Raw genomic sequence first — 15698 nt, forward strand, 5'->3', positions numbered from 1 at the left:
TAATGTGAAATTTTAGACAGTAATTTTTTTTAAAAAAGTCCCCTTAAAGTTCAATTTTAATAAGTGTTATTCTAACTAACATAGGTATTTTTCCAAGAAGTAGGGTAAAATGAATAGAATATTTTAGAATTTATTTAGATATAAAATGATTATGAAGCTTTAAAATTATTAAATATAAAAAAAAGATAGCAATTTTTTGCTTTTTAGTTTTTTCAACTGATTCTTTAGCAAACTTTTTAAAAATTAGTGTTGATATGAAGACCTATCTTTTCTAGATAACTGTTATTCAAAATCAGGTCTATTAGAGATGTAGATTTGGTAAGAAAAGGCATAGTATTTAGATGAGGAACAATGGTATTGAACATACTTTAAGAATGAAATGGATGAAGATATTTAAAGAATATAATGGACCAACATACTTATTGATATTTGCTCAAAGTACCTTAACATTGGACAATACACAAAAGTTGTGTTTGTTTTCATAACAAAATCTCTGTGGAAATTCTAATTTAAAATCTATCTTCATTCGAGAATTTTTAATAAACTCTTAATTTTGATAATTTGCTGTTTAAAGAAAAGGATCAAATTTATGTGTAAATCCTTTCTTCTGGTACTTTTTACAAGTAATGTGTTATCTTTTTCTGATTCCATAACTTTTATCGGCTAGGAATAGCTAGAAAATATTTTCATTTCAGGGTCTTTTATAGCTTACTATTTGGTATAAGTTTTTCTCATTGTTGAAGGTGGTGTGCATGGTGACCTATAGTTGTTTACTTCTATGTCATTTGGTCTCTGGTGGAGAGTCTTGTCTCATTGGCAATCATACCACATCTTCTTATTTTTATATAGCAATCTTTTTATAACGATTGATGTTTATATTTGTTATTGTTGATGCAGCATTACAGTTCTATATCATAAACTTAAGTTTACATATTTGTAAAGCTTTTTCAGGGAAAAAACTTAACGGTCGCCCAGTCGCCCATGGCGACCAGAAATTGACCTGGGCGATCTTTTCATTCAGTTGTGGTAGCCCAGGTGGCGAATTGAAAACAAAGTACTCGACAGACGGAAATCCGCTATTTACCGTGGCTCCAAGTGCCGGCCACTGACCAAAATATAAATTAAAAAGAAAAAAAAAATCCTTTTAAAACAAAAGTCGCGGTTGCGATAAACAAGGATGTAAAATCAGTGTTTACCTTTGACTAAATATAGTTCATGTTAATTCAGGTCACTGATTGGTCGTCTATTTAAAGTCCGGAAAGTATTGTATGTTTGCAACGATAACAAGAGAGACGTTCCGATGGTCATTTACAATATGCGATCAAATTTGGCTTCAAGAAAGCAAAGAAATTCAGAGAAGATGACAATAGCATGTTATGAAATGTTATCAGTCAAATAAAAGAACGTATAATATATAATGTTGTTAAGAATCTGGAAAACAGTACCTTGGCTTTTGTAGTTCCCTTTTCAAATCCCACGTGGTGTCCAGAGAATGAAGGTCAAAAACGAAAGTAGAATTTTGTCGACCACAAATAAATAACATTAGTTCAAAATGATTTTAGTTTCCTACTTACTGAACAGTTTACAAAAAAGAGAAAATCAGAGGAGATATCAATTTTATGACAATGATTTTGAAATACGTGTACAAGTCTTTTGAGAAAAAAGGGGGGTCATTTGTTTACAAATGTACGTAGTTACGCAAAATAAATCGATCAAGATATTTAATAAATTAGATTATTAAAGAAATAAAATTAAATATTTCATCGATCATCTACATGTATTTAAAGACAGAGAATTCTTTAGTTGTCTTAAAAAGTTATTAAAAAAAAAACTGGTACACAGGGCATGAAGATTCCCATTTTGTAAATGATTTTTTTTTATTAAATTTGATTGAAGTCAACAACAAAAATAAGACAAAATTAACATTTTCCCAAGCATCTAAATCACCTCCAGGTATGCTCAGAACGCAGGGTTTTGAGTCTAAAATTTCAAAATTTTCTTGGGGGGGGCATGCCAAACCCCCCTAGCAAGTTCAGCCCGCTTCGCGGGCTTCACCGGTGATACTCATAGTGAAATAAAGTAGGCTACTAACTTTTTGTCTGGGCTAACTGATTTTCAAGTCTAGTAGTCCAGCTGGCTACTGCCCTTACAAAGTTAAGTTTCACCCCTGATTTTTAAATTTTTTTCAAATTATAACATCACATTGCATTGAATATATAGACTCATGAATTTAATACCTTTTCATGAGAAGAGACTGGTGTATTTATGATTATATTGTTAAAAAAATAACATGATATATTTTAAATTTAGCAAAGTGTATACAAAATAGTTGTCAGAGCATGAATGTCAGTTCTGTTTTATTTTGATGGAGAAATGTAACACAATCCAAATTTGGCATTGAACACAATTGCCTTTACGGTTCAGGTATGCATTAAAGAAGTGCTTTCATATCAAATGGTATTGTGCTTTTATAAAAAAAATGTGTGTCAATCTTGGAGGGTAATTCCCAATTTTGGACAGGGAAATTCCCAATATTGGACAGGGAAGTTTTGAAATAAGACTGCCATATGCTTTCACACAAGTATTTAATCATGGATAAAGCAATCATTTTTATACAAACATATAGTTAGACTTAGTTGGTATTTTGCCAAATTTTTTCAAAAGATATCTATTTAAATTCTGCACTTTTTGAAATAAAAATTGAAATATGTCTTGAAAAGTTGTAAACACTTTTAAGGTTATAAAAAAAGCATACATTGTATGTTCTTTCTCACATAAGTTGAACATATTAAATATATCTTTGCATGCAATGTTTGATAAATAGGTTTGGTCCTGATTATTTTTGTAATTCTTCAGTGATAATAATTAGAAAACTTTTACATATTTCTCCTTGGCATATTTTTTTTGTTAAGTACACACAAAAAATAGTTCTGACTACATTTGCCTGTACAGAAAATAGTACACATACTTGTTTGTAGGCTTCTGGACACCTAGAAATAAGTTGTCATAATTTTTCTTGTCTGCCTCAAACCCCAGCAATTTGTGATTTTGATTGCCTCCTTGATATTTGTTTACTTTTTTTTTCCTCTCAGGTTTGATTTTTCTTTATCTAAAACTATTGAGATAGTCGCACATTTATACACATCAGTAATTTGTAGTAAAATTTTGTACTTTTTTTTTCTTACAGCTTTCTGTAGATACATAACTCATTATATGGATATAGATCTTTAAATTATGCATATCAACATGCAGACATCTTATACGTTCGTGTATTTCACATCCAATCTTTTATGGTAACATTCTTTACAAAGCACAAAAATGTCAGTATTCACCTCAAAAGCTAACAAAACCTTTAAACAGACTTATTAAGAAGGGATATAGTTACGATACTGTTGTCAGGTCATTAAAGATTGCATATTTTGGCTTTAATATTGATTCACTTATAGGGTCTTTGCATCGGAATTAAACATATTTATTCTAAAACCAGTTGTTGGCATGACACGGGTTATGTTCTTCTCATATATTTTATGATGGTTTAATACTAAACCCCTAACAGGAGGGATTGTGCCTGATATTCATATGATGAAGACATAATCTTTCAATCAGTTTAATTGTGGTCTGGAGCTGGCATGTCAGTAACTGCTAGTAGTCTGTTGTTATTTATGTATTATTGTCATTTTGTTTATTTTCTTTTGTTTCCTTTTCTGACATCGGACTTGGACTTCTCTTAAACTGAGTTTTACTGTGCGTACTGTTGTACGTTTGTTTTTTCTACATTGGCTAGGAGTATAGGGGGAGGGTTGAGATCTCAAAAAACATGTTTAACCCCGCCGCATTTTTGCGCCTGTCCCAAGTCAGGAGCCTCTGGCCTTTGTTAGTCTTGTATCATTTTTAATTTTAGTTTCTTGTGTATAATTTGGAGTTTAGTATGACGTCCATTATCACTGAACTAGTATACATATTTGTTTAGGGGCCAGCTGAAGGACGCCTCCGGGTGCGGGAGTTTCTCGCTGCATTGAAGACCCATTGGTGGCCTTCGGCTGTTGTCTGTTCTATGGTCGGGTTGTTGTCTCTTTGACACATTCTCCATTTCCATTCTCAATTTTATATACATGTACATGAAGTATTTTCATTTGATTATCAACAGTATCAGATATAGTCTGGCAAAATTCTGTGGTTAAAAAATTAAATGTCAAATTCTGTAACAATTTGGGAACCTTTATCAAACAAATAAAATCTTTATCAAAGTGAATATCAATGTAGTATATAAGTATCTGTGTCTTAGTGCTATGCAGGGCATGTTTTGATAAAGTTCTCCCTGTTTCTTATAAGGCATAACAAGAGTAAAATGTATAATTTATTTGAACCCTTGTTGTACTGTGATGTTTTGTATATATGTTATAGTCGTTTGTAAGAGCTTTCTTAAGCTCATGTTTATTGTTGTTTGTCAATATCTGCCAACTCTAAATAAAATTTACTTACTTACTTACTAATTAAAATAGGTAGGAAATGTATGTGTATTGCATTTCTGTTGTTCACGATGTCAGTCAAATGTATGAAAAAAAGCAGAATTGTAAAATTTTATTGTCTACAGTTAGTTGCATATTGAAAAAAAGTGTTAAACAACAGTCAATCAATCATATTTGAATAAGTGTAAACAATGATTTTATTCTGTTGGACGAGGAGGAAGTGCACAAATTAAAAAGAAAAATTCTCACAAGAATTTTGAATTTAACACTTTAATGATGTAATCACAAGAATAATTTATTTTCCAATTAATTGCCCTTACATTACCTGAACCATCCATTATATTGTTTCCTTTATGACATTTTTTACATTTTGAAAATGATTTCCTTCAATAATTAATGTCTATCAAAAGATGATATCTTTAATATTTAGAAATTTTTTATTGGCTAATCATAATATTTTGACAATATATCTCTGTTATCTGTAGGAGGATTTTTAGAAATGATGGTCTTTAATAATAGATTTTATATAGATATTTTTAATTTGATCAATGCTCTTGCATCATAGATTATTATTATATTTTACATCTGACACAATACTTTACTTTGTTCTTTTTGTATGTTCTGTTAAATTCAACCTTGTCGCATAGAATCGGAAAAATAGTGTTTTATGACACATATTCACCTTGCAATAAGGTGACTTAATGACATTACTAATGCAAAAGACTGTTCTTAAGTACTAATGTACCAATTAAATTTAATGTAAATGTCTTGCTTATAAATATATTTTTTACTTAGAAGAAATTTCATAGTGTACTTATTATTTTTTTTTTCATCTGTTTAAACTTTATTTATATTGTGTTTTTCATTAATATTTTATTTATTTCACTATCTCTCCTAAGGGAGGCTAATAAAAATATATATTGTTTTCAATATAGTATTCATGAGGGTCTGGATGGGGTATCCTTCAATTGGTATTCTTTAATTTTTTATGCCATTTTTCTCTATTCTTTATAAATTTTACCCATTATTCTCTATTCTTTATATTTAGCACACCAATATTCTCTATTCTTCATTTTTTGGGCCTCTTTTTCTCTATTCTTTATTTTTTTGGGTCCATTATTCTCTATTCTGTAAACCCTATCCAGACCCTTGTACATGCTCCCAAATCATTTCTTCTGAAAATGTTTGCAAAAAGTGAGAGAGACACCAGATGAACAGCCCTTAGATATTTTTATGAAAGAAAGATGATGAAAGAATAGGTCAGCTAACCAAGGTCATTCATATAGTTTTTATACCAAGAGATGTTAGGTAAAATTGATGAGGCAATAACCCAGCAATACAAATTCATCAAAATAGACATCATAGAGGTCAAAATACCTCCCTTGTATATGGACAAGTGTATAAAATCAAACTGAAACCTCTATATAAAGATTTAGTCAAGTTGTGAATGAATTCAAGAGAGTTTGCCCAAGGTCTGACAGCAATATCAAATTTGTAAGTAGACGATAACATAAATTCCCCCAAAATGGCATCAACCACTGACAAGACATGGGTCACTCCAGATTTCAAATAGTCATGTAAACATTTTGCAGTCTTCAAGAAAAAAAAAGTTGACCTACAATCCTGAAAATCAGGCCTTGTGGTCATAAAACTTTTGAGTACAATTATCGTACTCCGACTCAGTAATCAACCAATCAAAATACTGGATTTGGTGTTTCGAGCACCAATTTTGTACTCCAAGAACTGAGTAAAGTTTTATGACCAAAAGCCCAGGGTTTCAAAAACTTTATTTTAATTTATTTAGCTTTGAGACCTCTTTTTAGAAAAAAAATTATCTGCCAGACAACATGTTAACTGGCCCAGCCCGAATGGCCCGAGGTTAGTCATGAAGACTGATAAGGGGATGATTAGTTTAACTTGCATGCATAAAAAAGTTGATGAAAAAATATGTAAGGAAGTATTAAGGAGTAATTGTTTAATTTTTTTTCATTTCAGCAAAGTTCCTACCGTCGATTATGGATGGTAATGAAGAACAATGTTATTTTTATATTTAGAGATCGACCGTTCATACCAGAAAATGTAAGTTTTCATGAAACATTTGACAGTAACATTGAATATTACTTTTACGGCTCAAAACAAAAACTACAGTAGTATTGTACATTGTGTATTTTTTTTTATATATTTACAGTCACAATTTAGTGATGGGTTTGAGATAAAAAGAAACTGTAAAACCATCTGTTAAAATCATGGCCTCAGTTTCATAGAAAAGATGTAACTTCTAAACAGTGGTTACTTGATAGATTGGGAAAGATTTATGAATGTCAGTGAGGTCAATATGCTCTTGACATGAAAAAAAGTGTAACAAAAATACCGACCTCCAAGGTAAATTCAAAAAGGGGAATTTCATAAAAACTGACAAAATCAAACATAAGGCCTTCTCAAAATGGTAGCCAGGTAACTGATACTGATTTCTGTTACAGCATGAAGGCACCTTAACAATAGACCCAACAACAAAGTTTGAGGTTAGACCAGAAAAAGCTAACAATTACAAGTTTATATTGTATACGGGTAACAGAAGAAGAATAAATACATTTAAGGTAAGAAGACTTGTCAAACAAACTCAAATCAGAGAGAGTGAAATAAATAAACAATCTATATGAATAGGACTTTTCTATATTATTTCATTACTAATATACCTTTTGAATATTCCACAACTTTTGTTGAAGCAAGTAAAAGATGTCAGTTTACAATTAGATATTTTAAATCAAAATCAAAATTAGAAGGCATTTATGAGGAATAAACCCAAAATTACACCAAAAAGGATGCAAAAACCAGCTAGGAAAAACTTAATTTTTTATATATTTAATATGTTGGTCTATTGTCAAAGCTGATGTCTTTAATATTGTTTTGAATAATTTATACTGTGGAATCATTTGATTTCGTCGATACCAATTTTTCTGGTTTAAGGAAAAATTGTAATTTCATGGATATTTGATTTCTGGGTTTTACAAAAGTGTGCAAACAAGCCTACAGAGAATTTGTATTTCGTTGAATATTTGAATTCGTGGATCACCTGTACCCTTGAAAATCATGAAATTTGGTTTCCCATAAATAATAATTAATTCACAATAACAATGTAATTTATATTTGTGGAAAGCCATCCAGGAAGTAGTTAGACCTTTGTGACTTAATGGAATGTGTAACAAGCTAAGTTAAGCTCATATTTCTTTTTTTTTAGAGTGACAAAAAGTCAGAAAGAGATTTATGGAGAGGCTATATAGTTGGTGTTGCTAGGGTAAGAAAAACATTTACTGCAATTTAGAATAATCATAAAAGTATATCATTACTTATGTGTAAAACTTCTCTTTATGAGTTTTGACATTTTTATGATGCACATGTATGCATTTATTGTTTTACTGCTTTACATATGAATTCTTAAAATAATGTCAGCTTGATTAACAGAGTAAAAACAATTTATTGATGGTCATAAGTTTGTTTTAGTCACCTCAGTCATACTGTGCACTAGTAATGGTTCCTTTAATATAAACTGATTATTATTTAAATAAAGTGAGATGGGAGATTACGTCAGTGAGATGGGATACAAGGTCGATTAAAGCTTAAAACATTTTTTTTTATCAATCGAGCAGTTTAATTTTGTCTTATTGCATCATTTAAGCGTGATTACAGTGAATATTTTGGTCCCTTCAGACTGACAGCAAATAAATTTTGACATCAAAAAACTTTTTAAAGATTTACCAGTTTAGCCCACACATATGAAGCTGTTTTCTGTAGGTATACCATAAATTACCCTATAATTAGAATGACCTGCAGCTACAAGTGATACATTTCATTAGCATGATTAGTTCAATTATACTTTATCAACTGGTCGAAAATCTAATAGTATTGTTGTCATGTGTCTTTTCTGCAGCATGGCATGTAGAATATTGTTAAAAGGCCACAGTTGAACAAAAATTCGACTGAATTTTAAACTTGACTGCACAAGAACAGTTATATTTTGTGTTGTTTAAAATAAAAAATGCAGTAATTTTCACGGCTATGAACAATTTTGTAGCTTCCAAATACTATAAAACAAAATCTGTCTAATTTTATCAGATTTTTCACTGTCAATCCCTTGATTTAAATAACAAATTTGAAATAGATGGGTTATGTCATGTCATTGTCATCTTGGGAATTAGATGTTCAAGGATGGCAGATCTCTGATAGTCTCTGTTTAATGTATTCCCAACTTTTTAGACTCGGGACAATTTAGAATTTAACATATTGCATATATTGCATAGACACATGTCTTGATATCTTATTGGTTTTTTTGGTTATTGGGTTGCTGTCTCATTGAAGTATACCCTCCTTTTATTCATATTCAGTAAATTAAGAAAGCAATGGAACAATAGATGCTTGTTGCTTTCTGTATACTGATGATTGACAAATTATTTCAATGGGAAAACAAAACACTTTTAACCTGTTATTTTAAGACTTACATGAAATATTTGCTAATTTGAAAATCTTTTTTTTCTCAAGTATTGATAATACTTCTTTGTTTTAAAAGATATTTAGTTAAAACCTTAAAGAAATGCTGTCAATAGGTTCTTAACTGATATAAGAAGAAAAACTTGAGGTTTGATTTGATTTGATCATGGCATTCAATCAATCCACACTTTCAAAAGTTATTTATCTTCTGTACCAGTTTGATAGTGATCTAGTGTGGATATAATGTGTGTCCCTTTTTGTTGAGCCTGCGACTTTTGTCGCAAAAGCGAGACATAGCGATCCTACATTATGTCGTCGGCGTCAGCAGCATCCACAAATATTCACTCTGTGGTTAAAGTTTTTGAAATTTTAATAACTTTCTTAAACTATCCTGGATTTGTACCAAACTTGGACAGAAGCTTGTTTATGATCATAAGATAGTATCCAGAAGTAAATTTTGTAAAAAAAAAAATCCTGTTTTTCCTTATTTTACTTATAAATGGACTTAGTTTTTCTGCCAGGAAACATTACATTCACTCTGTGGTTAAAGTTTTTAAAATTTTAATAACTTTCTTAAACTATCCTGGATTTGTACCAAACTTGGACAGAAGCTTGTTTATGATCAAAAGCTAGTATCTAGAAGGAAATTTTGTAAAATTTCCTGTTTTTCCGTATATAACTTATAAATGGACTTAGTTTTTCTTCCAGTTAACATTACATACAGTCTGCAGTTAAAGTTTTTAAAACATTTATTAGATTCATAAACCATCCTGGATTTTTACCAAACTTGGACAGAAGCTTCTTATTTATTTATTTCATTAACTGTAAACCTATTATGTGCATTCCCCTATCACACTGAAAACATAGACAACAGTAAAAGTAGGTAAGACACTGGGTTCTGCGGAACCCTTACAAATTTTTATTTCAGTAATATAATTTTAAAAGGAACAAAACTTTACATGGAAAATTGGGTTATTTCAGGTAGTCAGGTTTTCAGATGACACTGTTAAAAGCTAATTGTTACCACTCAGTTATAATTGTCTACACTCTCTGCTTGTTAAAGTTCACTTGCAATAACTCAGGGGAAGAGCCTGCTTCATATCAAATTTTCTGCCACTATCAAATATTCCCTTTGTCCTTAGTGGAAGTTCAAATTTCTCACCCTTCATCTTAGCAGAACCTACTAATTTGATTTTTATGCCCCACCTAGGGGCATTATGTTTTTTAGTCTGTGCGTCCCTTCGTTTGTCCGTTTGTCAGTCCGTTTGTCCGTCTGTCCCGCTTCAGGTTAAAGATTTTGGTCAAGGTAGTTTTTGATGAAGTTGAAGTCCAATCAACTTGAAACTTAGTACACATGTTCCCTATGATATGATCTTTCTAATTTTAATGCCAAATTAGAGTTTTTACCCCAATTTAACGGTCCACTGAACATAGAAAATGATAGAATGAGTGGGGCATCCTTGTACTATGGACACAGTCTTGTTAATTAATTTTTTCATGTCCTGAATATGCATCTTATATTTGGCATGTGACGTTATGGCAAAAAACAACCAATCACTTAGTCAGTATATTTCTATCAGAAAGATACATGGCTGCTAGAGTCGATTCTTGATTCTGATTGGTCAATTTCTGCTTACATGGCTGCATTGATGCCACATATAGTATGGTTTCTCGTAGAATGATAGTATTGCATATGAATCTTCTTTCAGAAATACTATACTTGGCTAGTCTTAACCAAACGTTGTAGGAATGATGTTAGGAAGGTTCTTAATAAAAAGTCTTCATTTTGTAAAATCATATGAAAATATTCTTGCTTCTTATTGGAAAATTTAAAAATCCACCACCCTTTTTAGAATAAATAATGCAACAAGAAATTTGTGAAAACTCTGTAAAGGTCAGATTACTGGGGAAGGAGAATAAACAGGCTTCATTGGGTTGGACACTGGCCATTCTTGTCTGTGATGCAGATATCAGGTGAGTAATAGAAGCTTTTAGGACTTCCTAATCTAATTTAAAGGTTGCAGACATGTATTATTCTCTTTTTCAGCAAAAAGTGCCAGATGATCTTGATCTTCCAAGAGATATTATTAACAAGATCAAACAAGATGTTGGTAACTACCACTTGCTCAATGGTTCAGACCCTCCAGCTCAATTTGACGTCGTTAGCCAAAAGAGCAACACTGAAAATAGTCCAAGACAATCTATGAATAGCGGTAGATCTAACCCCAACAGAAAGAGTGTATTATCTGACGACAGTGGTGTCATTAGTCATAGATCTCATTCCCGATCTAGTGGCAGTGGATCCTTGACAATAGATGGTGTTGGTGGTGGCCCAGTTATGGTAATTTAAACAACCTATGCGAAAAAAAAGGGCTTTTATGAAAGGGTTTAGACAAAAAAATGCTCTTCTTGTTTCTTTTGCCAAAATAATTTGGTCAACAAAAAAGAAAATCTTCCTATTAGTAATAATACAATATGGAATTTTCTTTCCAAAACAATAAACCATGACAAATGTATGATAATCAAAATCTAAGGTTAATTAATACAACCACAACACCAAATGGCCTACTAAATATTACGCATTTGATAAATGAAAAATAATTGAAATTGTGCCATGCTGTTTAAATCTACTGTGTTAAATTTTCGATTTCCGGTGTTTAAAAAAAAATATTTTGGTTTTTGTAGAGACACAAGTTTTCAAACCACCAAGATGATACTGTTACCCCTAGGTAGGTATTACTAATTGATAAACCTGTCCCGTCCTCAGAGATGCGTGATCTGTATGTGAATCAAAGTTTTTTTGGAGTTATCCAACTGGAAGAAATGGAGTGTAATTTTCTTTACCAGGTGTAAAAAAATGATCTTAGTATTATATGATCTATTATTCAGTGAAAGTCATTCTGAATATAAGAGGAATACTATACCATTGAAAAAAGAAGATATTATTATTATACCCCGTTCTAAAAGTATTGCAATCACCTTGTGCGTCCTCCATATGTCGTGAGTCCAACAAAAATTTTCATCACAGTTTTGTTAGAAAACTGCTTAACAGAATGATTTCATATTTGGTCAGCAGCTCCATGGAATTACTGTATTTTTTTCTTGGAGAGGCAGACAGTTGAAGTAGTATATCACTAGATGATTTGAATATAGATAATTTATTTCCTAGCTTAATTAGTACCATGCAGACAATAACAAACCGAAAGGCTTAAATATATAAAATTATAGTACTTTGATAATATCCAGTAAAAGCCTGAGGATCATGGATTTATTTGTTTTTTTTAGTTGGTTCTTTGAGGCTTGTACCAGAGAAAAAGCTGAATCATACTTAGCCATAGCAGCAGAAAGAAAATATGGCGATACACTTATGAGGGAAAGCAACAGATTCAAACAAGATGGCAGTTATGTTATAAGTAAAAGAATTGTGAAACAAGGGTATGTTAGTGTATAGCTGAAGTATTTGTTCTTCTGAATATTATTAAGTACAATTGTCTCACAGTGCATTATGGAACACCAATCAGTATCCAGGATTATAATACTTTAAAAAAGACTTATTAAGTTTCGGGAAATCAGAAATTCTAGAATGTACACAATTTACGCATTTAAGTTGACATTGGGATATTGAGAGTAAAAGGAAATTTTTTTTCCCACTGAAAATAATGCTTAAGTTCAGGTTTAAATTGAAATCATGGATTTTCCAACTTGAGTGTTGATTGTCGTTTTTCGTAATAGTAAAGTTCTTTTTTAATGAGGGCAATGGAAAAGAAAATAATAGTACATGTATGGACTAACAATTAAAGACGAAAGCTTTAGCAGTACATATTTGGGGTTGTATCAAGAATTGAGGTTGGTTAAGAAAATCTTGCTTTTTATTAGCAGAAGCTTCTAATGAAACATAACATATCACAAACGATCAAAACTGGAAGCTTTTTCTATGAAAAAATTATTTCTAATTTCAGGAGGTCTTCCATAGAACATTATGAAGTTATAAGAGTGGAGAGAGGCTACAAGATCAAAGTTGAAAATCAAGTTTGTACAATAGTGTTATTAACTTGCTGTTTCTTTTTGTCCTGGTATAGATTCATCATGTTCATATAGATGTGAGATTTTTGAATCTATACTGGGGCCAATACTAACTTATCTTTTAAAATGGTGCATTTTTAACTGATTGTGTTGATTTTATCATACCATTTAATAATTTGGTCAATTTTGAGAGTTGACTGTCTAACAAGGCAAACATGTTTAACACAATCACTTGTTGTTAGGGATGAGAGATGGATAAATACCCTGCCACGTCCTGTGTGTGTTTTTGTTTGATGTTTTTCTGCTTTAATGAGTTAAGCCTTTTTCAACTGATTTTTATAGTTTGTTCTTATGTTGTGCTGTTACACCACTGTCCTAGGTAAGGGGAGGGTTGAACGCTCACAAACATGTTTAACCTTGCCACATTCTTTAAGTCAGGAGCCTGTAGTTCAGTGGTTGTCGCTGGTTCATGTCTGTCATATTTGTTTTTATAAATTAGGCTGTTAGTTGTTTCATATTTTTCATGTTGGGGCCTTTTATGGACGACTATACGGTATTGGTTTTTCTCATTGTTCAAGGTCGTACAGTTGCCTATAATTGCTTACATCCACTTCATTTGAACTTGGGTAGATGTTGTCAAATTGGCAATCATACCACATCTCCTGATTTTTACAGTTGACTGTCTAACACAGCAGCAAAGGGAAATAACTCTAACTCAAATTATGTCAATGGAAAACTATCTATACTTAAAATTTGGGGCCTCGGTGGACGAGTGGTCTATGTAGTAAAACTACTGTAACACTATCCTGTGGACACTGAGGTCTTGAGTTTGAATCCTGCACATGCTATCAAGTCCAAGCTTAATTGACTAAGATTGTGAGTTTTTCTACCGAAGGTAGGTGGTTCTCTCCAGGCACTCAGGCTTTTTCCACCAATAAAAACTGACCGCCATGAAATAGCACAATAGTCTTCAACATTTAGGTTCAGTCTGTGTTTGAAATTTAAAACATTAATAACGTTGTCAAATCTTCTTGGAATGTAATGAAAATTGGACAAAAGTTTCTTCAAGATCAAGAAATAGCAACCTAAGAAATTTTTTATTTTTTGATATTTTTCTGATTATACTATTAAATGAACTTAACTTTTTTGCCGTTAACGGTACACTTTGACTCTAACAACAGCAATTGTAGACAAGACTGATGGTTCTATGTAACAATTTATAACTTTTTTCAATACTCCTAAATTTTTAGTCTGATTTAATTGATCTCTTTACAGCATGAGGCAATGAGAAATTTAACAAATGTGATGAATTACTTTGTAACAACATCAGGAACGTATGGTACCAACCCTCTTACCACTAATCGATTGGGTGACTTTGGTATGGTTGAAGACCCATATAATACTGGAAGATTACAACCTGCAGGTATGCAACATGAGATGGATAACATCTGTAAAAATAGATTTAAAGAAAAAAAAAAATCATTTTTATGTGTCCATTTGAAGACTGTACATTCAGAAATTTTTATTGCATTGTTGAACAACTGACAAAAATGTAAGATTATTTATTGAGATTTAAGGAAATTTACATACCCGTACAAATGTTGCAATCAAAAGTTAAAATGCAAGTTTTTATTTTTGGCAAAATTCTCCTGTTGCAATTTCTGCAATAATAAAAAAATTTCAAAAGTTGCTGACTTTACAGTTTATTATGTTGTATTGTTGTTTCCTCTTGTGTAAGTTCAGTTTTTATTTTCAAAGCCAAATCAGTACAAAGGTAAAGGTAGGAGTGAGTGCATAGGCAGATAGGTTCTTTCATGGGTTCATATTGGATATAAAAATCAGGATATTGTTCAAGTGTGAGAAATTCCATTCTCTTTCTAAATTTTGTCAGTTGAACAAATGAGAAACTTCTTTCACTGATAGGTTAATTTTCAATATTGATACAACATAGATACAAATATCTTGTTTCGGAAAGGGATAAATCATACTTAAAATGACACTCTGATTTTCAAAAGATAATCTGCATTCCTATGGAAACCAACTGTGCTTGTCTTCTTGTTTACTTGTTTTATTATTCATATAAGGTAGACTTCAGACAAAATCTGTTCAGGATGAGTAAAAAAAAATCTAGCATTATCCTATAATTTGAAATTCTGATATTAGGATGATATCTTCTCACTAAATAATTGAAAGTTTTGTGACGATGTTAAATTCACCTATTCACTGGAACCTGAAATAAAAGATACCACTGCCTCATATGTAGACTTGCATCTAGAAATTGACATTGAGGGTCCATTGAAAGCCAAACTTTACTTCATTTTATAATTTTGAAAGTTTTCTCCTACATGTACAAGGAAAGAGTTAATTCATGTTTATAGTTGCATACCTTCCATCAAATGAAATAACTTGTAAGATAATACAGTATAGTATTCTACACAAGAAAATATTCACAAATATGCATACAAAAAAAAATGAATTAAAAATTTGCAATAAAAAATTACAAGGTTACCATAAAACATGAATAATTATAATAAGTTAGATGTATTGAATATTTTTTAACAGAAAAAGAAGGTGAGAGTCTCAGCAAAAAGCTTATTTTAAATGATTTGACTTAACATAGTAACATGTTTTTATTGTTTTATCACTATTTCACATACTTAGGATTTCTTTATATCACTGGATACCAATTTTTGCCAACTTTAATAGAGGCATAATACTAGA

At 31.3% G+C, this 15698-nt stretch overlaps 1 protein-coding gene across 4 annotated transcripts in view; it reads left to right on the forward strand.

The window, feature by feature from the left end:
- The window catches only part of LOC127735156 (uncharacterized), a 54024-nt gene that overhangs the window by 15279 nt on the left and 23047 nt on the right, over nucleotides 1-15698 (forward strand). For all 4 annotated transcript variants that reach the window (XM_052245252.1, XM_052245254.1, XM_052245255.1 and 1 more), the window contains exons 2-9: nucleotides 6465-6548; nucleotides 6950-7066; nucleotides 7708-7764; nucleotides 11002-11295; nucleotides 11640-11683; nucleotides 12240-12389; nucleotides 12914-12983; nucleotides 14253-14400. In XM_052245252.1, coding sequence (XP_052101212.1) covers nucleotides 6465-6548; nucleotides 6950-7066; nucleotides 7708-7764; nucleotides 11002-11295; nucleotides 11640-11683; nucleotides 12240-12389; nucleotides 12914-12983; nucleotides 14253-14400 — 964 coding nt within the window. The remainder of the gene's footprint in view (nucleotides 1-6464; nucleotides 6549-6949; nucleotides 7067-7707; nucleotides 7765-11001; nucleotides 11296-11639; nucleotides 11684-12239; nucleotides 12390-12913; nucleotides 12984-14252; nucleotides 14401-15698) is intronic.

Source organism: Mytilus californianus, unplaced genomic scaffold (genome assembly GCF_021869535.1).
Source record: "Mytilus californianus isolate M0D057914Y unplaced genomic scaffold, xbMytCali1.0.p SCAF_3, whole genome shotgun sequence".
In the NCBI taxonomy this organism is placed as follows: domain Eukaryota; kingdom Metazoa; phylum Mollusca; class Bivalvia; order Mytilida; family Mytilidae; genus Mytilus; species Mytilus californianus.